The following is a 27,259-nucleotide window of genomic DNA, read 5'->3' as shown; positions in this document are numbered from 1 at the left end:
GGCGCTGGGTCTAGGGATGGGACGTGTCCGGGGGACGGTTACCCGGGGTGCGGTCGGGCGCTGGGTCTAGGGATGGGACGTGTCCGGGGGACGGTTACCCGGGGTGCGGTCGGGCGCTGGGTCTAGGGATGGGACGTGTCCGGGGGACGGTTACCCGGGGTGCGGTCGGGCGCTGGGTCTAGGGATGGGACGTGTCCGGGGGACGGTTACCCGGGGTGCGGTCGGGCGCTGGGTCTAGGGATGGGACGTGTCCGGGGGACGGTTACCCGGGGTGCGGTCGGGCGCTGGGTCTAGGGATGGGACGTGTCCGGGGGACGGTTACCCGGGGTGCGGTCGGGCGCTGGTCTCTAGGGATGGGACGTGTCCGGGGGACGGTTACCCGGGGTGCGGTCGGGCGCTGGGTCTAGGGATGGGACGTGTCCGGGGGACGGTTACCCGGGGTGCGGTCGGGCGCTGGGTCTAGGGATGGGACGTGTCCGGGGGACGGTTACCCGGGGTGCGGTCGGGCGCTGGTCTCTAGGGATGGGACGTGTCCGGGGGACGGTTACCCGGGGTGCGGTCGGGCGCTGGTCTCTAGGGATGGGACGTGTCCGGGGGATGGTTACCCGGGGTGCGGATGGGCGCTGGGTCTAGGGATGGGACGTGTCCGGGGGACGGTTACCCGGGGTGCGGTCGGGCGCTGGGTCTAGGGATGGGACGTGTCTGGGGGACGGTTACCCGGGGTGCGGTCGGGCGCTGGGTCTAGGGATGGGACGTGTCTGGGGGATGGTTACCCGGGGTGCGGTCGGGCGCTGGGTCTAGGGATGGGACGTGTCTGGGGGATGGTTACCCGGGGTGCGGTCGGGCGCTGGGTCTAGGGATGGGACGTGTCCGGAGGATGGTTACCCGGGGTGCGGTCGGGCGCTGGGTCTAGGGATGGGACGTGTCTGGGGGATGGTTACCCGGGGTGCGGTCGGGCGCTGGGTCTAGGGATGGGACGTGTCTGGGGGATGGTTACCCGGGGTGCGGTCGGGCGCTGGTCTCTAGGGATGGGACGTGTCCGGGGGATGGTTACCCGGGGTGCGGTCGGGCGCTGGGTCTAGGGATGGGACGTGTCCGGAGGATGGTTACCCGGGGTGCGGTCGGGCGCTGGGTCTAGGGATGGGACGTGTCCGGAGGATGGTTACCCGGGGTGCGGTCGGGCGCTGGGTCTAGGGATGGGACATGTCTGGGGGACGGTTACCCGGGGTGCGGTCGGGCGCTGGGTCTAGGGATGGGACGTGTCCGGGGGATGGTTACCCGGGGTGCGGTCGGGCGCTGGGTCTAGGGATGGGACGTGTCTGGGGGATGGTTACCCGGGGTGCGGTCGGGCGCTGGGTCTAGGGATGGGACGTGTCCGGAGGATGGTTACCCGGGGTGCGGATGGGCCCACGCTGGGTCCCCTCGCGCGGGGCTCTGCACAAGCCCATAGAAACAGGGCCCTGCCCCGCAGAGCGGAGGACACCATTGAATCCTAGACTACCAGGGTGGGAAGGGCCCGCGGGGGCTCATCTCGTCCAGTCCCCTGTCCGCAGCAGGACCAATCCCTCATTTTTGCCCCCGGTCCCTAAACGGCCCCCTCAAGGATCGAGCGCCCGAGCCGGGGTCTGGCAGGCCACGCTCACGCCACTGAGCTCCCCCCTCCGCCCCCGCTTTAGGTCCCCAGCCGCCCAAGGGGCCCCCTGTTAATTACGAGTGGGGGGGGGATATTCCTGTGTGGGGCTCAGCCCGGGAGCGGGCAGCGAGGGGGGGCCCGGTGGGGAAAGGGCCTGGCTTGGCTGGGAGAGCCCCACCCGCGGGGCCCAGGGGCTCAGCCCTGCCCCCTCCCCCTGCCCCTCGGGCCCTCCCCTGCTCCCGCCCCCCCACAGCCCGCCATGGCCGCGGCCGCCGCCGCGCGCTCCCTCTGCGGGCCCGGCCGCCGGGCGCTGCCGCTGGTGGTGATCCTGGGAGCCACGGGCACCGGCAAGTCCGACCTGGCGCTGCAGCTGGGCCTGCGGCTGGGCGGCGAGATCGTGGGCGCCGACTCCATGCAGGTAGCGCCGGGGGGAGGCCGGGAGCGGGGCCCGGAAGGGATCGGGGCCTGGCCGGCGCGGCGGCGGGGAGAAGGGGAGCGATCAAGGCCTTGCGGAGCCGGGGCCTCCCGCAGGACGGGGGGCCGGGAGAGCCGGGGCCCCGTGAGGGGATGGGGCGGGGGGGGGGAAGGAGCGAGCTCACTGACGCTGCATCGCAGAGGGGAGCCAGGAGACCCCCAGCTACTGCCCTGGTTCTGGGCTTTGTGGGGTGAACTCGGGCAGGCCCCCCAAAGACCCACTCCAGGTGGGGGGGGGTTTGCTCTCGCTCCGCAGCTCCTAGTTCTCCCCGCCGCTGGGGCCCCTTATTGTTTGTTAAGCACCGTACACGCCACGCTTCGCTCTGGTTTGCAGCCGGGAGACCCTGGTGTGGCTCCCCCTAACTCACCGAGGTGGGTGCAACACCCCCCCGCCCGCCCCCAGTTACACACACACACCCCAGAGGGAAATAATCCCACCAGGCTGACTGGACCGTGTAATTGCAGGTTTTTTTTCTAAGAGCCGCCACTGCTTACTTAAGATGTGCTAGGTGAAACAACCTGGAGAGCTTTCTGTTCAATCAAATGAAATTTCCCTGTCTGTGAAATATACGGCAAGTGTCTTTTTAAAAAAATGAACTTGCCTGCTGAATAGAGGCTCTGGGTTAATGTTTACAAGCTGGGAAGGAATTGCTCAGCCTCCAGTGGCTGCCCAGATGTGCTCTTGAGAATGACCCCTGGCCTAGCCCAAAACAGGGACTGGAAACTCTTAGGATAGGAGTCAACACATAACTTTAAAACTGTTTGGGCCGTCTTTGTTCTCTGTTCACCGGATCTTGGTGCGATCTCTAAAAACAAGCCAAGTTTGACTTTTCTACCCTCTGCAGTTTTTTGAGTGACTAAGATTTCTCATCAAGATCCTGGGGGAGGGGGAGTGCGAGCTGTTCCTTTGTTTTTTAACGCATGCATACTCAAAAATGGTGGGACTGATTTTGTTCAATTCCCGCCCCGCCAAAAATAATTTCACCTTTGGAATGAGACTGGGCCTGGACAGTTGAAACCCAAAAGGAATCAGTATGAGAAGTAATGAGCTCAGGGAATGCAGAATGGAAGTTGAACCTCACATGAGCTGTAGCTCACGAAAGCTTATGCTCAGATAAATTGGTGAGTCTCTAAGGTGCCACAAGTCCTCCTTTTCTTTTTGCGAATACAGACTAACACGGCTGTTACTCTGAAACCTGTCATGCTTGCTCTTATAAGCACTGCTTCCAATCAGGATCCGCTAGCATGGACTCTTGGGCGTTTGTTGTGTCTCATCGAAGTGAATAAGGCTCTGCAGAGCACGTGAGACCTCCTTAAGTGAATCCCAGTGCAAGGTCAGGGTCTTACAATGTTAAATAAAACAGGATAGTAGCTCAAGGCCCTGTTCCTGCACTGAGCTCTGTGTAGGTGGTCTCCTGCATTTGCATGGAGCCCTGTTACTCTGTGGGGGGGTGGGGTCTGTCACTGGAGAGGTCATTGTAGGAGGAGGGTCCAAATGAAGATAATGATCTAATTTGGAAGCTCAGTTGGTGGGCTTATATCACTGCTTATTAAAGGGACTGGCTGGATAAATAGGCATGGCAGAATTCAAATGTTATATTTTTATAATTTTGACAGATAATATGCTTATTTTAAGCAGTTTTTCTATTTTCATCTATTTGCATTTTCATATTGCGGAAAATTATAGGTTTTAAGTAATTTTATTTTCAATTTTTATCAATTTAAATTTTCACATACATTTTTTGAGGGAGGGTCAGACAATAATTATTTAATATCAGTAGATGTTGAGATTCAAAAAGTTAAAGTTTATAACTGTTAAAACACACATTGCCAACATCACATGTCAAATTCTACAAAGTAAATATCCTTAAATCAAAGTCTGACAAGTGTTCAAGCAGCATTTTTCTTCTTTTGCCTATATGTAAATTTCTGTTATCATTGGAAATACTTTTTCTTGTGTGTGTGTGGTAAAATCAGTGTTTACTGACATTTACCAACAAAAGACGAGTCCTTTTTAGCCTAAAGATAAATAATATTAAAAACAATTCCTTATTAGTCGCTAATGACACCAGAGATCATGAAAGGGACAATGTCATCTTAAAAATCCCATGTAAGCAAATTCATTTCTTTAGCTATCTTACTTATAACATCTTAGTTTATTACAAATGAAAGATGTTAATGCTTCCATTGTACCTGTCACTGTGTTTTATTTACTTTTTGGATTTCTGTTAGCTTGTACAAGGAAAATCAATGAAGTAAGTTTTGCTTTTGTTTAGAGTCTCTTTCACTGAGGTTCCTAGTGTTGTGATGTTTGGATTTAAAACACTGCTTTAAATTACTTTAAATTTTTTCATCGTTTTGTATTAAATTGTGGCAATATTCTGATAAGCTTCTTTTTTACAGTATTTTAATTTGGTGCCAAATTTAAGGTGTTGGTTTTTACCTTTTAATCCTGAAATAATTTTTTAAAACTGTGGATGTGTTTCCCTCCCATCTTTGCTATTGTTTGTTGTCTTTTTGCACCTCACTCAGTTTAGATGTTGAAACTGGACTTGTTGTTTTTACTTTCTGGTTCTTGTGTATTAGCTCACGGCTGCTGTTTGGGTTCTGAACAGGGAAGGGGGGATAGTCTAGAAACTCTTTCTACTGAATTTAAAACAAATAATGAAAATGCTTTTGCTCATACGGGAGTTTTTAAAACGCAGGGAGGTGGGGCTGGGGAGTCTTAGGCCTGAACTAAGTTGGCATGACCAAATGAACGTAACACTTGTGAAGCTTTGTGCAGCATGTCATGGTGTCTTTGAGCTACCATCAATTCAAGCGTTTGACCTAGCTATGTTAGAAAGCCACATGGGTGTGGAAATATCTGCTGGAGTCACAAGGTGACTTAGAACAGTTTTTAGGAGGCCAAGCATATTCCTGGTGAATGGTCTGCTAGTCCTTTAGAACGGTTGTTATAACATTTGGGGTTCTGACTCCATGGTAGATCGTAGAGGGAGGAGGTAACCTATTTTCTCTGGAATCTAAGGCCCTGTCTAGGTTAGTGCAAGTTAAGTTATTGGGGATAAATCTCTCTAGTATAGTGTCTTCATTAGGGGTTTCTACGAGTGTCCCAAAGGCTACGTTTCCACCATGAGCCAGGGGTTTGATTCCTCTGCCCGCACACACCTACTTGCGCTAGTTCTCATTGGGCTAGTAGGAGTATAAATAGCAGCATAGCTGCGGTAGCCTGGCTGGTCCAGGTAGCTCTGCCGTGACTTCTGCAGTCTTGGCTACACTGCGATTTGTGCTCAGGCTAGCTTGCTGGGTGCTCGCTCGGGTATGTGTAGACGTAGTGTATACGGATGTCATTGCACTAGTACAAATGTTTCCAGTCTAAACAAGCCCGGAGCTCTCACTGGAATGATTCTAGCCCAGCTGGCCATGAGGAAAGCTTTGCAAGGGTAACGTGCAATGATCAAATGAATGTGCGCTGGATGTGAATGCCGATTTAGGGCACAGTGAACTTGAACGAGCTATTGGGTCCTGGGACTCATTTTGGCCGGCGTAGCAGAAATGAGTCTGAGTCATGGGGGTCACAGGAGGAAAACTGAGTGTTGTGGGAGGGGGAAACCATTGGCACCCCTGTTTTAGGAATACGGCAGGTTTTTTATGGCCAAGGCGAGATGTTTCTGCTCATGGAAGTCAATGGGAAAACAAGAGATCCTGGCTCTGTCTTGACTTCTCTGTTTCTCTGCAGAATTGGCTGGGACTGGCTGCCACAGTTTGAGGCTTCTAGATGTTCTGGGACCTGAACTATAGTTTGTGCTCTGGTTATCTCCGTTGCCCCTGTGGGAATGGGTCTACTCGGAAAATTCTGACGCCAGGCAGCCAGTGGAATCCAGGCGCTCGCTGTCGGCCTGCTTTCCTTTGAACCTCATCCTAGCGGGACTACGGAGGGAGAGCGGAGCGGCTCTGCTGCTTTTATCCTGTAATGCGGCCTGCTCTCCGCGTGGCCCCTTGAGGCTGCCAGACACTGGGGCAAAGGGTGCGTCTCGGAGGTACTGGGCAGCCTGAAGGCATAGTGTTGATTGGACCTTGTGTCGCACACGGCATGGTGGCTCTCGTAGGCATTAGCAGTTGGAAGGATGCGTCTCCCTTCTTTCTGGTATTGTTCCTGTGGCACGTGCCTCCCCGCTGGGTGTCCCAGAGCTGGCTGTAGCATTCAGGCTGAAGGATCCTGGTGAGTTGCTGCTTAAGGCTGAGTTTGGGTTTCTCTGTCCCCGTCCCTCGTTCCTAATTGACAGACACACATTAACGCGTCTATCCAGTCACGGAAGGCACCCAGCAAACATCTAACGAATGCTGCCAGTGTTTAGGCAGCTGTTTGAGTCAAAGCAGTGCCCCGAGACCACCTGCTCTGGTGATAGTGTGGCCAAGGCCTGGCTCACAGGGACCCTTGTATTTCCCAAGTGTTCTTGGTGCCTGTGGATCCTGGTAGCTGAGTTATGGATTCACAGCCCCCTCTTTGCGTGGCTCAGGATGTCAGGATCATCTAAAGGGGCTTTTACTTTTTTCATTCTGTGTTGTCATTTCCCTTGGTTTTATAATCCTAATGAACCTTCTTTAAGAGTAACGGCAGCTCTCTACGGCTGCCCCGGAGAAAACAGACACCTACCAGGTGCTTTGCGAAGGGAGTGCTTTGTTGTAACCCTGTTTGCAGTGCCAGCTAATGGGAGACAGCTGAAGAAACAAGTGGGCCTTTCACATCAGGCTGCTGAGTATCCTTTCTCCCCGTACCGCATGTGGGGAAAATTCCCAGCCAAAAACTTCATGCCCCTCTTCAGAATTGTATCTATCTTAGGTACTCAGATGGCCCTGTTACCATGGGGTCTGAGCAAGCACCTCCCAATCTGTAACTTTATCCTCACCCACCCTGCTGAAGTAGGGAAGTGCTCTTTTCCCCATTGTACAGATGGGGAAGAAGGAGGCTGGGGCCCAGCTTCCACTGAAATCAGTGGAAGTTACACCCCTAAATACCTTTGAGGATCTGGGCCTAAGTGACTTGCCCATGGTCACCTATGAAATCTGGGGTGAGCAGGGAGTTGAACCCAGATCTTATGAATTCCAGGTGATAGTGCAAACCACTGGACCACCCTTCCTTTCATAATGCCAACAACCTCATCGAGGCTAGGCCGCTGGTGAGTTCTGCCCACCACTCCTGATAGGCTAGAAATGGCACACATCCTGTTATTGTGTTACCCCATCACCCCCACCCTGATGTGCCCATTGTGAGGTCTTATCTTCTAGGCTGGAAGCCCTTTGGGACAGGGATTGTCATTTACTGTGTGTTTTTAATAGTGATTGGCATGATGACTTTCACATCAGCTCTCTTTGCCTCAGTTTCCCCACCTCGTTACTCTCCCACCTCTTTAAGATCTAGGGATGAATCTATCTAGGTATTTACGTGGGCCCCAGCTGAGTGCTCTAGCAGTATTGTTCTTCCTGGTGTTGCACCCAGAGGACTGGTGCTCCAGGCTGCTGCTAATCTGTTTTGGGGCCTTAGACAGTAACAAAGTCTTATCTGAAACCTTGCAGAAAATAGACAGGAGTCTACAGTGCGAGGATATCTCAGCTGCGAGGCCCTGAAGCCAGCCAGCTGGTGGAATCTTTCTTTTCTCTTTTCTCTGTGTGTGTAAAAGGCTCCCTTTGTTCCGCTCCCAGCCCACACAGGGACACCACATTCCTCCTCCTCTTGTTTCCAGATATCTAGGGAGCCTCTCCCTCCGTGTTTATTCTCAGGAGAACCTTGAAGGATTGAGCATGGCCTGAAAATCCCAGCTCTGCCCATGTAGGGCGCTGGGGCTCCAGCCGCCTCCCTGCAGCTAGTCAAGTCCTGCCATTAGCAAGAGATTTGTGTGTATCACTATGATTTCGAAACAGGTGTGAACCAGGGGAGCTGAAAGGCTGATGGGCCTTGCCTGGGTAGGGCGTCTTCCCATTGACTTCCACCGGCTTTGTATCAAGCCACAGCAGGCCTGAATTGCACCAAGCAATTACCTCCTCTGGGTCTGACTGTATTAGATAATGGAAGGTAATCAATAGGCTCCAGCCAGCCATGGGGTTTGCCGGCAGGGAGCTGGCTCCTGGGTATCTCCTTCTGTCTGCTCAGAGCCCTGTTTGTGTTTGTGCTCAGAGCTGGCTGCATTTCCATCCCTTTCCTCGGGCACAGCTTTGTCACCCTCCTGCCCCTTCCTCCCCTACAGAGACTGCCTGCAGGCAGCCGCTACCTTCTTGATGCTGTTAAGGGAGTGCCAGTGGGTGGCTGGGGAGGGGCCTGGTGCTTTCAAAGCATGGCCCCCAAGGGGCAAATTAAACAAGCAAATGAATCTTGTTTCTCTCTGCAGCTTCCCTGAGATGTGATATGATACTAGAAGGACCACAATCCCCCCTCTCCCCGTCATGGGGTCCAGTGGAGGAATGAGGCCCAAAGAATTCAGTAGATATTGGCAATGGTCCTTCCCAATGTGCTGACTGTCTTGTAGGGGCCAACATAAATTCCTTCTTCCTCCCTGCCCTCCATCTCCTGAGCATCCCATGTCATTCCAGGGGATTATTATTAGGAGGCCACCTCAGAAGCCCAGCTGAGATCAGGCCCCTCACTGTGCCTGGTGCTGCACAAACAGATGATTGCTGCCCTGAAGAGCTAGTGATCTAAACGGACCAACACAGGGTTAAGGGAGAAGGGCTGTAACACAGGAGCAAGGGTGACAGATGGTACCTGTCAAGTTAGTGCCGTGGTTTGGTGGTTTTGTTTTGAATTGTTTGGGTGTGGTTGTCCTGGGAGGAGAATTAGCTAATTAGAGACTACGGGGGGGGGGGGCGGGGGGGCTAAGGAGAATAGGGGAAAGGAAAAGAAGGGGTGCGGGGAGGACAGATGGAATGAGCTTGAGCCAAAGAAGCTGTGGAGGGTGTTGGAGCAAACGGCCAATCAGCTCAGGGAGAGAATGGCCAGAGTCAAAAGGAGCGGAAAAAGCGACCGGGCACAGCTTACCTCGCCAGAGTCCGCAGGTCCTGCCACAGCTGCTTGTGCTCCCACCGGCTGAGGCCAGGGCTGCACAATGCAAGGTTTGCTGGGGCGGTTATACCTGTATAACTCCGCCGGCAAACTCTCCGCATGGAGACCCAGCTTATCCCCGTGTCACTTGTCGCTTGAATGAGCGATACCAGCAAAAGGATTCTTGTGCTGGTCGAACTGTAACCACGCTAGGGCTTTTGCCCTACAGACGTGTTGCAAAAAGTCACCTCCCTACCTGCCATTGCTATACCGCCAAGGTTTCCAGGGTAGACGTGGCCTGAGTCTCTGGGCAGCCCTTCCCTGAGCTGGCGTGGTTGGGAGACGGGGCGGGCCTTCCTTCCTTTCTCCCTGTTGTGTGCTCTGGGATTTGCTCCGGGGCCCACTCTGCAGGAAAGCAGCACATCTACAAACTAGAGGGAGGCCCCAGGCTGAAGGTGTGCAGGTTGGCTTGCTGCAAGCTAGGGAGGGAGATGTTTTGCTCCAGTAACCTCACATTGTTCTTCTCCATGGCCCTCCGCCTCTCCCTAGCAAGTCACCAACGCGATCCATTGAGCATCACTTGCAGGAGACTGGCGGGCGGGGGGGCTGAACGGTTGGCAGCTAGCAGAAGTAAAGTGGGAATGAATCTGGCTCTGTGAGTCTGGCTCTCCAGTGTTACAGGCTGCTCTCGCCTCACCAAGCCAGGCTGACAGGGCCTTATTCCAGCGCAGGCTCTAACCTGAGGCCTGGCATGTGCAGAAAACTCCAGCCTGCGCCATGCTCAGTGCATCCTCCCAGGGGCTGAACCCCGTGGTTACAAAGCAGGGCCTCAGTGGGTGTCTCACACAAAGAAGGCACAGTCCCCCTTAAAGCGTTGAAATCTGATTTCCGAACAGAGAGGCTGCTTTATGAGCAGTGTCTTCGCCCACAGCGCTGGGCGTCCTGGGGGAGCGCTGGGCGTCCTGGGGGAGTGCTGGGCTATAGAACCCAACTCTGATCGGGGTTTGCAGGCAGGCTCTTCAGAGCAGTGGCCCAGCTGCTTCTCAGCACGGGTTGCCAACAGCATCCGAGGCTCTTTGTGCCGTGCCAGGCCAGTGCCAGGTCCGTGGGCATACATCACTGAAGAGACTTGTATTTGCACAGTGCCCGTGAAGCATGCAAGGGACACACCCACCGATGTAACAACACGCTCTTCTGAAAGAGCTCTCCTCAGGGGACCCTCCTAATTCCTTAGATCCAGAGCTCGAAGTCGTAAGTAAGGCTCTGATATTTACACTGGGTAGTTCCTTAGTTTTGGCCATAACTGGGTATTTACACACCCCAGATGGTGGATCCTGGGTATGACCTTGATGTTTGTGCTGCCTGGATGCAGAGCGTGGCGATTTACAAAGAGCCCTGCAGAAGGGTTGGCCTGTTTTTAAAAAAACTCTGTTCCTAAATCAAGGAATGCGATCCAGCAGCTAGTCACCAGCCCGGGAGCCAGACTATCTCCCTTGCTGCTCCCTTGCTGTGTGATGGGCAGGTCCCTCCTGAGTTCCTCCATTTCACTAGGGAGTACTCCTCTAGCTCACAGGGGATGTAATGACGTGAGGTGCTTTGAGATCTTCACATGAAAAGTGCCCTGAAGTCTGTTTCCTGGTTCCGCAAGGAAGGAGTAGGAGAAGAGGGGGGATTGAATAGCCCAGCGATACTAGACTGCCTAGCTGAGGGATGTTCTTATCAGGGGCTTAGAAAATAATCAGATCCAATAGTGCCATCTGCACTGTGAGTTTGATGACTGTGGTAGCACGGTTTTTGCTGTTCCTGAAGGGGTGTGGTGCATTGGGTTTGATCGGTGATTGTGCCTTTTCTTTCGGTAACTACCCAAAACACAGATCTTCCAGGGTGCACCGTGCACTGTATTACATCACTGCAGGAAAGGATACAGGTAAGTCTGTACGTCCACTCAGCTGCAGGAGTGGCTGCAGACGGTATGGACAGAGGTGCGTGTGTTAAAGACACATCCACAGAGATCAGTGTGGTATCACCCGATCAGCACGTGGGCTTGACATGACTGGGATGCTCTTCTCTGCGCTGATAATCCAGGGCATTGGTGGATTTGGTCTCTGAAGCATCCAGGGAGCTGAATTGCTACCTCAGTGTATGTTTCTGCCATGTGAAGTGTTGTCAGCTGGGCCTCTGAGCTGGGGTGGGGGAGGGCTGACGCTTACGCAGGGTGGAAAAGAGCAGCTGCAGCCACAATGGAGAATTTCTTACTCCTGATTGTCTTCTGTCTTTTTCTCTACCTTGCCAGCTTTTTTGATCAGATTTCCACTGTAGGCCTGCAGCCCTTTCAGACCGGGGAGATAAACTCTGATATGGGATCACTCCAAAGAGAACGCAGCAGTCAGAGCAGCTGGCTCTGGATAATCTCATGTTCCTTTTGTATTAGACAGAATATAATAATTTGTCCAGCCTTTGCAGTGCCTTCTACCTGAAAAGATTGGTGTGCTTTACAAAAGTTGGGAGGCACTGTCTGCGTTTTACAGGGAAATAGGCATGAAGATGCAAAGTAACTTGCCCAAAGGTCACCCAGCAAGTCAGTGGCACGGCTAGGAATGGGACCCAGGAGTCCTGACCCCCAGTCCGATGATAGGAAACATTACAAAGCTGACAGGAATGGGTCATATGCAAACACCCAAAGCTCCCCGAGTTGGACTTTCTGGTCAAACGTTTATTTCTGCCAAAGGCCCCTTGAATTTTCAGCAAACATTGAAAACCAAAGCGCCCCAGCTGAAGGTGAGGAACCCAGTGTGTCTTTGATCTTCCCAGAATAACCATCTGGTGCGGGTGCTTTGCCCTTCCTGTACACAGGCAGGATTTTCTCTTCCCCAGGGGCTACCCACCCTTGCTAGCTTAGCCCTGCAGGGCATAGGCACTGCATATTCCAAACACCCATTATGCCTCACTTATTAGGTACTAGGAGGTAGGGGAGTATTGTCCCTGATTTCACTGATGGGGATGCTGAGGTGAAGGGGACTTGTCCAAGGCCACGCACAGGGTCAGAGTCGTGAGTTCCTGGCTCCCAGTCCTGTGCTTTAGACCCTGTCTCTCCTCCAAAGGGAACTGTGTATCTTTTTAGAATTGGGGAGCTAACTGATCGGGCACTACACTGGGCCAGAGAAGACCTGAGTTCTATTCCCAGCTCTGCCACTGACCTGCTGGCTGACTGTGGGCAAGTCACGCCAGTGCATTGTGCCTCAGTTTCCGCAGCTGTGAAGTGGGGAGGATACTGACCGTCTGCTGTAAAATATTTTGAAATCTGCTGATGAAAAGTGGGGTTTCCTGTTAACATGATTGTAGCCTAGACTAAGGATGGCCGTGTGGTCACTGGTCTACTTTACAATTTACAATTGTGTTCAAATGCGATTGGGGATCCTAGTGTAAGCAAAATCTCAGCCTCCAGCTCTCTGGGCATTTCCTCTGTGCCGCTCCCTTACTGCTCTCCCCTCCCTTGTTGTCTTCTCACTGGTTCTTGGGGCTTGCACTCGGGACCCTTTGAAGCCCAGAATTCCCATTGTCTGGGTGCTGAGATTTGGTAAATATCAGTTTACCTGTAAATCTGGAGATTTTGATTCTATTACAAAGGCCTGTAATCCTGTGGCAGAACTAATTCAACTCCAGGGAGTGGCTGTGTCCTCTCTTTGGGGGTTGTTGACCTGAGCTGATGTATAACTTTTTTCCTTCGGGTACCTGGAGGGACGTGTCACCGAGCAGGGAAAGGGGTGATAAGCTCAGCTTTTACTGGGTGTGAGAGCTCCGACTGTTACGGGGCTCCATGGTGTTTGCAGAAGGATCTCCTCCCCAAACAAGACTTTGTGCTCTGTTAGGGACCCTGCATTTGGACAGAGCTGCACCTGAACGTTTACCAGCAGAAGTGCCCGGTGGGGTTCATGAAAACAGGCTGTTGTCTGAGGGCTGCAGTTTGGAGCTGGACTTGGCGAGGTTACCCTGATCAGTGGCTCTGCCCTGGCTCTCCGATCACTGGGTCATTGGAACACGCTTGTGTCAGCAACGCACGTGGGGCTGTATTTGGCCCCAGCACAAGCAGATGCTGCCCTGATTGGCAAGTCCGCTTACGCCAGGGCTGAAGCTGGCCTTCCTTCGCATGGCCTGTGTCCTGTCTCGGCCTGGGTCAGAGGGAAGAAGGGGATGTCTCCAGAGTATGAAGGATTAGCTGAAGTGGTCTGTGGTCATGGGGCTGAGGAGGGAGAGCAAATTCCTCCCTTCTCCTATGTGGCGGGGGTGGGGACAGCTCTGAGATTAACGAGCGGGGATTCGGACTCTTATCTCCTGCTCTCTGTGTCCCAGGTGTACAAGGGGCTGGACATCATCACAAACAAGATCTCTCCCCAGGAGCAGGCTTTGTGCAGACACCACATGATCAGCTTTGTGGATCCCTTGGTCTCTAACTACACTGTGGTGGACTTCCGGAACAAAGCAGCGGCCCTGATATCCTTTCACAGAGCAGTCCGACTGGCCAGACAAATACACACCGGGCTCTTCCGTTCTCTCCCTGGCCCCTTCCCTGGGCCCGGGCCATTGCCTGGATCAGCCATTCGCTGTCTTCCAGGAGTGACTTCCTTAAAAACTGAAGCTGGTGAGAGAATGTTAAAGGCGGTGGGAAGTTGAGCTAATGCTGTAGGAGAAGCATTAGCTTGTCCAAACCCCTCTTTGTCCATGTGTGGACGTCTGGGCGTCGTGTGTCAGGCCAGACTCCGTAGCCAGCAAGAGGAGCAGTTCGGAAACCAACCTTTGATGAAGACAGTGCTGCTGGCGTGATCAAAGCCACTCGAATTTGGGGTTCCCCGGGCAGCTGTCGGGTAGAGCCCTCTACCTCGCTGCATGCCACCTGCAGCATTAGTGCCTGGGGCGGACGTGGCTAGTGGGGAGAAGTGGAGAGGGGGATGATGATCTAATCCAGGGGTGGGCAAACGACGGCCCGCGAGCCGTTTTAAGCTGTCCCGCGAGCTCCCGGTCTGGGGCCGCTCCATGTGTAGGAGCTGGAGAAGGGACATGCCGCTGCTTCCAGGAGTTGCTTGAGGTAAGCGCTGCTCGGAACCTGCACCCCTGAGCCTCTCCCCATGCCCCTGCCCCGATCCCCCTCTCCAAACCCCTTGATCCCAGCACAGAGCACCCTCCTGTATCCCAAACCTCTCATCTTCATCCCCACCCCAGAGCCCGCACTCCCAGCCAGAACCTGCACCCCTTCCCGCACCCCTCATCCCCCTCCAGCCCTCCGAACCCCTCGGTCCCACCCCAGAGCCCACACCCGCAACAAGAGCCCTCACCCACTCCTGTGCTCCAACCCCAGTTTTGTGAGCATTCGTGGCCCGCCATACAATTTCTATTCCCCGACGTGGCCCTCAGGCCAAAAAGTTTGCCCACCCGTGATATAATCCCAAACCCAAGATGGTCAGGTTTGAAATAGATCAGTGAAATCATGCCGGGAGCCCAGGAGTGAGAGTAGGTGCTGGTCTGCTTTATACCCAGGTACATCAAGAGACGCAGTCAGAGCGCTGTTGTCCGTTGTCAGATTAAAGAATAAGTTTAGTTTGTACTGCAGAGAGGCTCGAACGAATGTATCGGTGTCCCTGAGACCTGCTATGACCCAGTAGGAGCAGGGCTCCGGCTCAGCCTGGTTCAGTCCTGTCTACGCTACGAGACCAGACTGGATTTCAGGAGACGTGTGGGTAGCAGCAAGACACGGTTGTTTCCATGGTGTAGATGGCCTGTGAGAAGCTCCCTTTCCCTCCATCGAATGCTGAGATTTTGCAGAGCTTTCTAGGCCCCTCTGTGTCTCGCCTCGCGCTCCTTAACCGTGCACATTGAAGATATATTTGCTCGAGAGAAGATCCCAATCGTTGTGGGAGGCACCAACTATTACATCGAGTCCCTGCTCTGGAAGGTCCTTGTCGATACCAAGGTAGGAGCTCTGGGGGGCAGCAATTCCTGGGCGAGGCAGGTCCCCTCCTCACGGCTGGGTTTGCTGTGATTGGAAGCAAATTCGCCTTCCTCCCTTGGATGCTACACTAGGCCTATGTAACCCCCTTCCTGCAGAGCAACATACCAAGTGCATCCAGGTAATGCCCTCCCTCGGGAGCAGCCTAAGGCACTCGCCCAGAGGTGAGGACATGCTTTCCTTGCATTAGCGGCTTGTTAGCTGAGTCAGCACCAAGCAGGTGCCTGGAGGCAGATTACCGGTGCTGTGGGCGTTACTCTATCCGATGAAGTGAGCTGTAGCTCAGGAAAGCTTATGCTCAGATAGATTTGTTGGTCTCTAAGGTGCCACAAGTCCTCCTATTCTTTCTATTGCTGAAGGCTCTTGCGGCAATCCCTAGCCAATGGCGGGGAGCCGGTGCCCCGTGCGAGGTGGTAGACTTGTGAGTCCTTTGGTACGCTTGTAGGCAGCAGCTCTGCTTGAAGCTGGGCCTGAGACATGACGTTCGGGTCTGACCCTGCACTGCCCCAGAGCTCGGGGAGATTTGGGCTGCCTGGTTTTGATTTGGGCTCCTTTCTGATCCATCCCACCATCCTCAGGGAGCGGAGGGTCCCAGATGCAGCAGGTTTGAGCAGGGTCTTGCTTTGTCCTGCAGGAACATTCGCAGAGGTTTGACTTGGGCGGGCTGATCTGTGCCCCACAGGAGAAGACCAGCCCTTCCCCTGGGCGAGCAGCCGACCGGAAGGTGGAACTGGAGCAGCTGGATGGCCGTGAGCTCCATTGCCGGCTGAGCCACGTGGACCCGGAAATGGCTGCCAAGCTGCATCCCCATGATAAGCGCAAAGTGGCCAGGTGAGCTTGTCTAGCTGGAGAGCGCTGACCTCGGGGGCGCTGCGGCCGCTGTAGACGGTCGCCTCGTGCCGTTTGCGGCCTCTCTTGCCATTGCAGTTAGAGTCCAGCTGAGGTTTGTGCCTCTCTGCAGATCTGCCATGGCTGGGCCCCTCGCGGGGAAGTGGACACAGTCGCCTCTTGTCTGCCACCCGATGAACAAACTTCGCTGGCCTCTCGTCGGTTTCCATTGCCACTCACTAGACTAGCACCAGGTCACATGTGGAGGCTGGACAGAGAAGGGAGAGGAGTGTGAGGGGCAGGGCTTGCATGGAGTGACATTGCAGACAGGGAGGAGGAATTAGATCTGACCTCTTGGTTCCAGCTGATGCAGAGAGATTGTGGGGTGCCGGAGGAGGGTGTTTTCATCTCTCTGCCATTGGATGAAGAGCAGTCTCTGGTTCTTGGAGTCTGTCAGATCAGCAAAAGGCTGGGTGGTTCGTGAGGGTCGAATACCAATATCCAGAGAGACTGGGCAGAGCCATTCTTTGAGAGGCCCTGATCTCTGCTCTTGGCTGTGTGGAAGTGATCTGACAGGGAGCGGGAGTGAAAGTGACTCACGTGCTTTCCCAGCTGCTCCCTGTGACACCAGGGCATCCAGCTAGTGGGTGCAATTCCTCGGGGCGGTTTGCGTTTATTTGGGGGCTTATGAAACACGCTGCTCAGTCGGCAGGGAGACATCTGGAAACAGGCAATAGAAGCGACTTGCTGCCCAAAGCCAGAGCGAGCAGGCTCCCGTTCCCCACCCCCGAGTGGCTGGAGAGACCTAGCACTATGCCTTGGACATCACCCAGCTCGGGCTCTGAAGGGACCAATATGGGAGCCGAAGCCCAGGCCCTCTGCAGTGAAGGCCCAGCCCTGACTTGCAAACCTAGGGCCTGTTAACAGGAGCATCCCTGCTGCAATCAGAGGCATCAGCGAGGGTGGCCAGGACCCAGCCTGGCGATCGTCGTTCACGCCTCCGGCGGCCCTGAATAGGGTGGCCTTTGGCAACCGGTAAAACGCTGCCCACGGGCCCACAGCGCGCTGCCGGCTCAACCTGGGGAGCCCACGCAGGCCGGGAGAGCAGCAGCAGCTTCTCTGGAGCGATTTAAAAAGAAAGCTGCCGTGCTGGCTGAGTAACATACCGCGGAGCTGTGGGAACGGGGCGCGGCGAGATTGGACTTGTCGCCTCGAACAGACTCTCCCAACCCAGCCCTGCCCGCAGGTGAAGCGGGCCAACGCCCACCCCGTTCGCACGGGAGAGACGCAGTCATTGTTCTGCCGGCTGCTTCTGTTGCTCTGTGACCTTTCTGATCCGTGGTACCAACCCCTTCCCTGCAGGGACTCTAGACGGGAAGAGGCAGGACGCATGCCAGCACCTCTCCCCTAGCCCCGTAGGGGCTGTCTCAGCGTCATTAGTGGGGGGTGGTTCTTATGGTCAGCCAGCTAGGTGCTCCATGTCTTACACCCACCCCCTGGCCTCTTCCCCCAGGAGCTGGTAGTCGGCTCTGGGCATACTCAGTACATCATGCTCCTGAAAGGGGCAGATACTTTTTCCCCAGGTGGGAGGGTTGGGTTTTCCTGTGCGTTCATGGTTCCCTTTGGCTGTATCCGCGAGGGCACTGGGCAGATGGAAATCTGCTCCGAACCTGGCTTCTGAGCTGTCTCTGTCCATCTGTTGTACAGGAGCCTGCAAGTATTTGAAGAAACTGGGATCCCCCATAGCGAGTTCCTGCATCGGCAGCGAGAGGAGGAAGGCGGGGGCCCGTTGGGGGGGGCCCTGAAGTACCCAAACTCCTGTATCCTGTGGCTTTATGCAGACCAGGCAGGTAAAGAGAGGGTTCTGACCAGGGGCCGTCTGGCTGAATGGGCAGAGCCGTCCTGGGGCGAAACGCAGGCAGGGTCTCTCTCGTCCCAAATGCAGTCTCCTCATTGAGCGGTGCCTGGTCTGAGCCTGGGAGGGGTCCTCAGCAAGGAGAGACCCCAGCTGAGCAGCGTGTTCAGTGTGGTGTTAATGTGAGCCCCCCTGCCCCGATCGTCATGGTGCCCTCCCTTTAGCCCTGGCAAGTCCCACTCGTACCCTCCAAAGCAATCCTCTTTCCTTGGGGTCCACCTCCTCGTGCCCTGGGTCACGCCCATGGGCCCAGCAGAATGGGATTCTGACGGTGCAGGACTCCTAAGAGTTCTCGGTGCGTCACCCAACAGGAGGCCGGATCCGTCAAAAATGATCGGAGTTTTGCCTTTAGCTTTAATGAGAGCAGGATCTGCCCATTACTACCCTGTAATTCTTGTAACCTCCCGTCAGTAGAATTATTCCAATTTTACAGATGGGGAAACTGAGGCAGGGAGAAGTGAAGTGGCTTGTCTAGGATCATACAGTGGGATTGTGGCGACATTGGGAATAGAACCCAGGAATCCTGTCCCCAGCTCCTGTCCATTGACCTAGCCCTTGGCAAGCATGGAATGGCCCAGTGCTGCCCTCAGGGATCAGAGCGCGAGTTCAGTGCTCAGGTCCTTGGTTGCCAGTCCCTCTTCAGGAGCTTTGTGAATGGTGCTCCCTGCTCCAGCAGGGAGGGGGCATTCGAGGTGGGAGTCACACAGTGAGAGGGGCAGCAGGTTTGTGAGTATGGAGATGTCTGGGGTGGAGTGTAGGGCTTGCACTACCCCTTCTCCCCCGCAAGGATTTAGGGTGCCTGGCGATGGAGCCATTCGCATGGTCCTCGGGAGGTCCGGGATGCAGCCTGCTACTGTGGGTGTATGTGGCTGGGAAGCCGTGCGCTCTCAGTGCCAGGGCTCTCCATCCTGCGAATGCGGCTCGGGGTGTTTGAATCGCTGTTATGATCTCTGCCAGCTCTAGATGAGCGGCTGGACAAGCGGGTGGATGACATGGTAGCAGCGGGGCTCCTGGAGGAGCTGCGGGACTTCCACCGGCGTTACAACCAGGAGAAGGTGGCTGAGAACTGGTGAGTGTTCGGCTGGCTGCTTCGCACTCAATCAATCCCCTGTTGTTGCAGGGGCCTTGGGCGTTGGAGCACCTCAATCCTCCTGTTCACTGCCTGTGGCCTGTAATACGTGAGTCCCCCTGAGAGCTGAGTCCTTGGGCCGATTGTGGCTGAAAGGCTTGGTGTGGGGGTAGTTAGAGGGTGTTTAGTGGCCTGTGACATCCAGGATTGGGCTGGTGTGATGGTACCTCCCAGGTGTAACCTCTGATGCCAAGCTCCTCGTGTGGGCACCTGGACATCCCCCACCCCACCCCACTGATCCAGGCCATTGCTGGGGTCGCTCCCATGTGGCTGGCAATGGCTTTGCTGTTCTAAACACATGGGAGCTGATGTTGTGGGGACACAGCACAGAGGGGGGCAGCTCCTTGCTGCAACCGACAGGTGTTGACCTGCTGTCTGACCTTCTTCTCTAGCCAGGATTATCAGCACGGCATTTTCCAATCTATTGGCTTCAAGGAGTTCCACGAGTACCTTATCACGGAGGGGAACTGCCCTCAGGAGACCAGCGCCTTGCTGCTGGAGAAAGGTGGGAATGGCATGCCCAGGAGGCTGTCACTTGCTCACACCTGGTAGCCCATGAAGGGGAGTCTCGTGTCTACCCCTAGCAGCACTGTGCAATGGCCCAGGAGGTCCCAGCCACCCATGCCTGACAAGCCTTGCAACTCGGGAGGTGCTGGTGTCACTTGGCAGAGTCTTGAGCAGGGTCTGGTGCCCCTTGGCCAGCTGAACCAGGCTGTCTCCCTGGGGAAGGGCTCCTTGGAGCTGGGCTGCAGAGTGTCTCCCATGCTTAGAGATTGAGGGAGATGGAGACTCCTTTGCCTTTGCTTGGTGAGCCAGGGATTTGCTCACTTGTCCCTTGGTTGGATCCAAAGATGGAGAAGATCTGTTGAGGCCTCCAGTCCATCCCCTTGGAACCCTCTGTAGGATCGTCCCTAGAGTCTGTTCCTCAGGGCTTGGCCCAGTTGAGTTTTAACTGTCCCCCATGATGGTGTTTCCATCACTTCCCTTTGGAGAGTCCTCCCCCTGCTGAGAGACCTCCCTGATCTTCAGCCTAGTGGTCACCCTCCCGTTAATCCGGCCATCCCCCCTCCTCCCTTGGGGTTCGCACCTTCCCACACCCTGCCCCACTTAGTTCCCACTGGCTTCTTTAACATCCATGGAGTCTAATTCACAGGTGCTTTGTTACCTTAATTTGAAAGGGATCCAGGCCCTGAAACTAGTGACAAAGAGATACGCCCGGAAGCAGAACAAGTGGGTCCGAAACCGCTTCTTGAGACGTAAGTGTTTATACCCCTTCTTCGCCCCACCCCCAGCTGCCCTGGGAGCATCCCCTCCCCTCTCATCCCTCCGCCCCATTCACGCCCCACTCCCGGATCTGCTCTGGGGAGTGTCCCAGCCCTCCCCTTTCTCCTCCATCCCTCGGAGCAGTGTCCTCTGCCCTCCTGGCTGGAGAAGGGAGCCTGGCTGCCATTGGTGGCCAGGCGAACTCTGGTTTGTCAGGTGCTGTCCAGCCCGTGGGGGGCTCCGAGTTCTCCCAAGGGGGGGTGCGTTGCGTACAGGGCACGCTCTGACCCTGCTCCCTGCAGTCCCCTCTCCCTGTGAACAGCTCTCCTCTGCCATTGTGGCTCTACGGCCAAGGCAGCCCTCTGGAGGGAGGGGGCCGTACACGATGGGGCAGCTGGATAAATAGCAACGTCTCCGGGCGCAGGCCATATCCAAGGACAGTTACGTAACATGGCTCTCCAAGGGCCACCGAGGGAACCGTTCCCGTGTGAATTCCCTCTGCTGAGTCACGTGGACATTCTCCGCCTGAGTGTGAGGCCGCCCGCCCCCCCAAATTACCGGGATCTGTCCAGCAGCCTCTTCAGTGAATAACCTTTGGGTGTGTCCTGTCTTCAGGCTGCCGAGAGGGCTGGGCACATCGGGACGTGCTGTTCCTGCTTCGCTCCCGGCCCATCAGGACCAGGCCTGCCCAAGACCTTGCTGCCCCGGCCTTGTCTGTGCTCATTCCCCCTCCCACCTGAAGTGGACGTTCCTGAGCTCCCTTCCCAGGCCCTCTTCGGTGTGCTTGCTCCCTAATTGTCCAGCTGTGACAGGGAAGTCTCCACCCCTCCCAGGAAAAGCTCCCTCCTTGCTGGCTAAAATCCCAGCAGAACAAAGCCCCACGCGTCACCTGTCCCTCCACACGTCCCCTCCTCCTGCACTAGCTGTTGCTGGCAGTCAGATCCCTGGCTGCCTACCGGCCAGCTCTTTCCTGAAAGGGGCTACAGGGGATCTGCCCATCGTGTTTACCTCTCCCCATGAGCCCACACGCGCGCCGGGCTGGAGCGAAAAGCCCAACGGACAGCTGCCCTCCAGATTAGGAGCTGCAGCCGATTGGTTGTTACAGGCCTGCCGTGCACACCACGATGGCAAGAAGCCAAAGGGACTTCCCTCGCCCTGGAGCAGGGCCAGGATCAGCAGCTGGGAGCCGAGCATTTGTTGAAAGGTGGCTGGTAGGGGCAAGAAAAAGAAAAAGAAACCCAACCAGGCCAAAAGACTGGCTTTGAACTGGGTGCAGGGCTTTCCCGGGGCCAGGTGCGCAGCATCCGCGTCTCACCTTTCTGCCGAGCAGCAGATGGGACAGGTGTGCCTTCGATCGGCCTCTTAAGAGCCTTCTTTGTGGCTGGAGCAATAAAAGGCAGCACCTGCCGGATGCCGCAGCCTTTGATGACTTTGTCTGAGTGATTAGGTGCTCGCTCTGCCGGCTGGCAGGTGAGCGACATCGCTGGGGAGTGTGCGCTGTCTGGCTTGCAGACATCTCTGCGCTCTGAGTGCCGGCTGGGCCTCTGGAAGCACCAAACGCCCTCACGTTGGTTTAAGGAGGCAGATGGGTTGGTTTTAAAATAGTCCCACACCAAATGCAGGTGTTCAGATGAAGCACACCCATTGCTACGTGCGCGTCCACCTCTTGTCCTTCCGTGACAGCTGTAAATAAAGCAACCAGGCTGAGACCCTCAAAAGCAAATACCCGATCCAAGCACCAGGCTCGAGTCTCCCTAGAAGAACAGCTGCACCTCACGTAATTGCTGTGTGCTGAAGCCATCTGGGTCTCCGTCTGACTCTTCCGCTGGCTGAGTGAGCCTGGACTTTTCCAGTGGACCGGGCAGGTGGGAAGTGGGTTCTAGTTATGATGGGAGCACAATTTGCTTGGCTCTTGCCAAGCTCTAGATGTTGGGTTTCTTTCCTGCCCCTGGATTGCAAACTGCCCTGCTGGACGCTGGGATTGAGGATGTGCAGTTCCTAGCAAACCAAGGGCTCCGGTAATCCTGTCTCAGGACCACTCTGTCTCAGAATATCTGTCTCGGAAGGACAAGCTGGTGAGGATAATGTGGGACGTCTCCCAGGGATGTTAGGGTCCTGCAGCCACACCGCTCAGGAGTAACGTGACTGGCTAGGATACTGCTGGCAGCTAATTGCTTCTGCTCTGTGTTTCTCCCCAGGCCCTGGACCCAATGTGCCCCCAGTGTATGGTTTGGAGGTGTCTGATCTCTCACGGTGGGATGAGAATGTATTGAAACCTGCCCTTCAGATTGTGGAGAGCGTCATCCAGGTGAGCTTCATCCATGGGCCTGTGTGAGCAGTTGCTTAGGAGCCACTTATTTTGGTGTGTGTCTGATCTCTCTGTCCTGCCCTGGATGGGGACTTTTGCCAGAACTGCAGCCTGTCCCTTCCACAAGCTGCCACTGTCGCTAGAGTTCTTCTCCCCAGAGCTCCACCCAGGGAGATTGCGGTCTCCATGCTTCTAAACTAGAGCTCCCTCTCTCCCTACTCCTCTAGCCTCCAGGCTTGCCCCTCTCAGGCTGGCCAAGGGTTATTGCTATGTCTCTAACTCCAGGTTTCCGATTGTGTCCCGCTGTTACTGAGGAACCCCCAAACACACAGCATGCCCCTTGTCTCATACTGGGAGGAGACTGACTCCGTAGCTCTGACCCTTGAAGGTCAGTAGGAAAGCCTACAAATCCCATGACAGTGGCAGTGACGAGAGAAACCTCGCTGAATAGAAACTGACCTGACACCTTTTTAACCTCAGGGGCAGCAGCCATTGGCAGACCCTGTAATGATGGAGAGTGAGATAAATGAGGACAAACGGAGTCATCACATGTGTGAGCTCTGCAACAGAGTCATCATTGGGGACAGAGAATGGGCAGGTAGGATCCAGAGGGGGGGGAAATATATATGGGATAACTTCAATGTGGAATTGCAGTTTGTGTCAAGGGAACAAAATGAGTCCATAGATACCTGCTCTTGGTCATATGACCTTCATTACATGATCTCAGGCTTCCTAGGACTGTTTACAGCCCTCTGATAAAAGCAGCCGCTTGCAAGCCTGGAGGGGTGTAAGCAGCCATCTGTCAGCTCTTACCACTGGGCTGGGGGGAGGGAAACAGGAAAACTCACGTTCTCTTCTGGCACTGGGTGGTGGGAGCCCTCTCCGTCAAAACACTCTTCTTAGCGCATCACTTCTGAATTTCCGTGTTCGTTCTGAGCTGCTGGTTCTTGTTAGCAATTCAGGAGGGTTAGCGAACCTGCACCGAGAATCTTGTTTCTCTTACAATCTATTTTTTTTCTTTAAAACAAACAATAATATATCCTGGAAAGTTTTTAAAAAGTTGGGTTTGCGCCAACATTTAGGTTTTGTAAAACTAAAGCTTTTCCCAGATCTAATGTTGACAGGAACATTTCCATGAGTTTGAAAATTGAATTTTAATCCCATTGGAATCAAAATATTTTAAAACAAATTAACATTTCCCGGAAGCTCAGAACCTCAAAGTGAGATTGGCTAGAAACTGACTAGCAACAAACATGAAACTGACACGTCTATCTTCATTGTGCAAACTGAGTGAAATGCTGAAAGCAAATGCAGTATTAATAGCGAGAAGTAGGTTTTAAAGATTCATTTAGTTTTATTGATCCAGGGAGCGGTTTATAACGTAGGTAGGGAAGTTGGTGTTTTGCATTAGTAATTCTCTTTAATATGCTTAGATCATAAATGTAGTTATCTGGTTTTTAGTAGATCTGTGTATTGTACTAGTTTGAAAACATTTTAAAAGACATGCATACACACCAAGGAGAGAGAGTCTGGAAGATTTGAGAGCTCACTCCATGCTGCTAGGGCACAGGAATCATTATGACCAAGAGTGGTCCTTTTGTAAGGTACAGTTACGGGGCAATAGATTCCTTTCCTGGGGGTGTCGCCCAAGTTCCCAGTTGTTAATATTTATTTATCCTAGATCAATGCTGCATCCCCTATATCCAGCCATACTTGGCATGAACCCATAAATGGTGCAAGAGCAGTGTTACGGGGAGGGAGGGCGCATGTAGAACTGAACTGAAATGTTGCCATTAAATGCAACCTTAAAGCTACACATTTAAACACATGAGGCAGGAAATGAAAACACCGGGGGCCCGGAGTCAACTTGAAATCTAGTCAGTTTCTAAAGATGAGTTAGAAATAGTTTCAGAAACTGCTCCTGGCCCTGATGGTCCTCTCAGTTTTTGTGTGTGTTTTTTTTTTTTACAATTGCACTTTCAAGTTGTTTAAAACGAAAGACTCTCACAAATGACAGGAGAGATGTGTACTGTTTCAGTTAAACTTTGGTATCACTTGTAACAAAATTTCAGAGAACTATGATTTCATTGCAACCTGATGGTGTTCCAATAACACTGCGATAAAGTACCAAATGTGCATATAATTTTCTTTCAAAGGAGGCCAAAGGAAAAAAAGTCTGGAAAATGTCCTAGGGCCCCCATCCTGCAAACACATATGCACATGCTTAGCGAAGGCCTTGTCTACACTGAAGTATTGCTGTCGTAACTATGCCGGCATGGCTAGGGCTGCGAAAACCCCCTAGTGTGGAGGCTGTTATACCGGGATAAAAGTGCTTATACGGCCGTTGCTATTCTGGTTCGGTGAATCACCTCACACCGATATAACTGCATGTACACTACTGCTTTGTAACTGTGTTGTAAATTAATCATACCTCGTATGGACCTAGTAATGCCAGTAAAACTTTGCGCGTAGGCCAGGCCTAAGCAACGGGACTGCTTGTGTGCTTAAAGGAAAGCACAAGCGTGAGTGTTTGCAGGATCAGGGCCTACCTGTGTTTTTGCACAACTCCGTAGGTGTTAACTTCATCCAGTCTATAGACCCACAAAACACCCAGCTATGGCATATTGTATGTAAAGACACATTTTTGGCACCGCTTCGTGGTGCTGCAGACAATTGTCCAACTTCACGACGTAACGAGATACGAAAACCGGTTTGTGATATGAGGCTCACAGCAGCTGTTCCTCACTGAGGGCTAGACTCGTCAGCAATGTAGAGGTCACCCATTTGTGAGTCTTTAGGCACAAAAATGGTTTTGCATCTCTCTTTACAGGGCAGTGTGCGTGTGTATAATATGATATAATGTTTATCCATCTGGATTATTCGAGTAGGTGGCAGGATTTTAAACAGACCAAGGCCTTTCCCTCTAGTGCTAAGAATGAGTATGAATTGGTTTGGCCTGAAAGGAATACTTCTATGAGTGACTGGAACAGAGGCTGCTGGATCCTATGAGGTAATGAACATCCTCATCTCCCCCATAGTAGTGAATGGGAGTTGAGGGTGCTCAGCACATCACAGGATTGGATGAGTTGGGTATTTGCTTCCCCAAGATCCCCCTGAGTCGCATGCTCTGTTTGTCTTTGCCCTCAGCTCACACAAAGTCGAAGTCCCACCTTCACCACCTGAAGAAAAGACGGAAGCTGCACTCGAAGCTCAGTGCTGTGGAAAGCCAAGTTAATGTCACAGGGACTCAAGGAGATAGTGACGGGACACAGAACTTGGGACAGGACAGAACGTAGGCTCAGTTCTGCATCTGCCAGCCAGCTGGGGAGCAGGGTCAGCAGTTGTTCTGCCCCCAGTGGAATCAAGACTGAACGGAGCAGAGTGCAGGAAGGATCTGGGGATAAGCTGGGTGTCTTGCTTTCAGCATCCTGCTGCAGGCAAGAGCGTATCCTCTTCACACGGCACGAATGGGGCGAGGATCCCCAAACTTCTCCAGCCCAACCTGAAAATGGCTGAACCTCCAAGCAAGCTCACCAGGAGCAACCAAGCTGAGTTGTGTTTTTAATTCTAGGCCGTGATGCAGCATCCCAGCCTTGGGATTTGATCTAGTTTGCTGGCATTTGAGCGAGGTGTTCTCAGGGACAGAAATACTGTGTCCATTCCAGCCTGGGCCAAAAGCATAGAGCCACACGCTAGGGAATTCTTGCTATCTTTATTTATTGTTTATGAAGGCGATTTTTTTTTTTAAACATCTAAATAAAGTAGAAACGTTGGCCCCCCTCTTTCTGGTGAAAATGATTAGCCCTCTGGTTTGGTAGCTCCGATCTGTTCCAGGCTTCCCTGGACTGCCCGTGGGCCTGCATGTTACTCCAGGTCCAGCCCTTTTCTCCAGAGCCTCAGTCTCCACCTGGCTTTTGTATGCGGTGGGCAGAAGGTAGTCTTATCTCTCTGCATACTGCTGGCAGTGAAAGCACCAGCACCTGTTAGAGAGCACCTTTGAAATGATCTTGACAATGGGCTAGAACTAAGATCCCTGGAGTTGACAACAGGTGAGTCTATCCTAGCTAAACCCTGATTCCCAGGGGTTTATACTGTGGTTTGACGTCCACTGGTGCCTGGGGATGAGTGCCGTACTCGGAGCAGATGTAGTCCTGTGGGTTTCTATGTGGTAACGAATGCCTCTGAGCTTCATTCTGATGGATCAAAGAGAGATCCAGCCACGCTGCCTTATTTCCTTGTGTAAAAACCATTCTGGGCTTGTGGGATTCTTGTTGCAAAGGGAGCAGCCTATATTTTGGCTAAGGTTTCTCCCATGGGGCTTCTAACCTTCAAAGCGCAAGATGTTCCTGCAGCTGCCACAGAATCACTTAATGTGGCTGAGATGAGATGAATGCCCCAGGGCTCTGCCCACTTGGGAATGGATTGGGTTACTAAAAAAGTATCTCTGGACAGATTCCCTATCGCAGGCTCTGGGGATGGATCTTTGGTTGGGGATTAGGTTGAATTGCCGGGACATGCTCTCTGGGTCCCCCTATGTTTAATTGTTTCTGTAATACCCTGAAAAGCAGTATCATTGATTTGTTTGACCCACTGGGGGAAGCTCAGTCAACATAAATCCAAGGAGAAGTTGCAAATAATGTGTCGCTCTTTTGCCCTGGAATCAGCAAGAGCT

General features: G+C 53.7%; 1 protein-coding gene across 3 annotated transcripts; it reads left to right on the top strand.

Annotated features, from left to right (window-relative positions):
* Positions 1–1,867: 1,867 nt before the first annotated feature.
* TRIT1 (tRNA isopentenyltransferase 1) lies at positions 1,868–26,371 on the top strand. Of its 3 annotated transcripts, none has more exons than XM_073318009.2 (11): positions 1,870–2,051; positions 13,494–13,636; positions 15,012–15,108; positions 15,827–15,975; positions 17,680–17,822; positions 18,845–18,956; positions 19,409–19,521; positions 20,195–20,272; positions 22,478–22,587; positions 23,068–23,185; positions 25,735–26,371. In XM_073318009.2, the coding sequence occupies exons 1-11, from the start codon at positions 1,893–1,895 to the stop codon at positions 25,881–25,883; spliced, it is 1,371 nt and encodes a 456-aa protein (XP_073174110.2). In that variant the 5' UTR covers positions 1,870–1,892; the 3' UTR covers positions 25,884–26,371. The 3 variants fall into 3 exon arrangements, with proteins under 3 accessions (XP_073174112.2, XP_073174110.2, XP_073174109.2); XM_073318008.2 differs by having other exon boundaries at positions 1,871–2,051; positions 15,779–15,975; XM_073318011.2 differs by lacking the exon at positions 23,068–23,185 and having other exon boundaries at positions 1,868–2,051; positions 15,779–15,975; positions 25,735–25,868.
* The last annotated feature ends 888 nt before the right edge of the window (positions 26,372–27,259 follow it).

The sequence above is a fragment of the Lepidochelys kempii genome, chromosome 19, assembly GCF_965140285.1.
Source record: "Lepidochelys kempii isolate rLepKem1 chromosome 19, rLepKem1.hap1, whole genome shotgun sequence".
Lineage (NCBI taxonomy): Eukaryota > Metazoa > Chordata > Testudines > Cheloniidae > Lepidochelys > Lepidochelys kempii.
The sequence above is the reverse complement of the archived record's forward strand: the minus strand, read 5'-3'. Positions and strand labels throughout refer to the sequence as shown.

What these genes read in the sequence shown, in the direction of transcription:
- TRIT1 (XM_073318008.2), top strand. Translation starts at nt 1,893, where the DNA reads ATGGCCGCGGCCGCCGCCGCGCGCTCCCTCTGCGGGCCCGGCCGCCGG. An exon ending in TGGGCGCCGACTCCATGCAG is followed by an intron (nt 2,052 to 13,493) that starts GTAGCGCCGGGG and finishes TCTGTGTCCCAG; the next exon opens with GTGTACAAGGGGCTGGACAT. An exon ending in GAGAAGGTGGCTGAGAACTG is followed by an intron (nt 18,957 to 19,408) that starts GTGAGTGTTCGG and finishes CTTCTTCTCTAG; the next exon opens with CCAGGATTATCAGCACGGCA.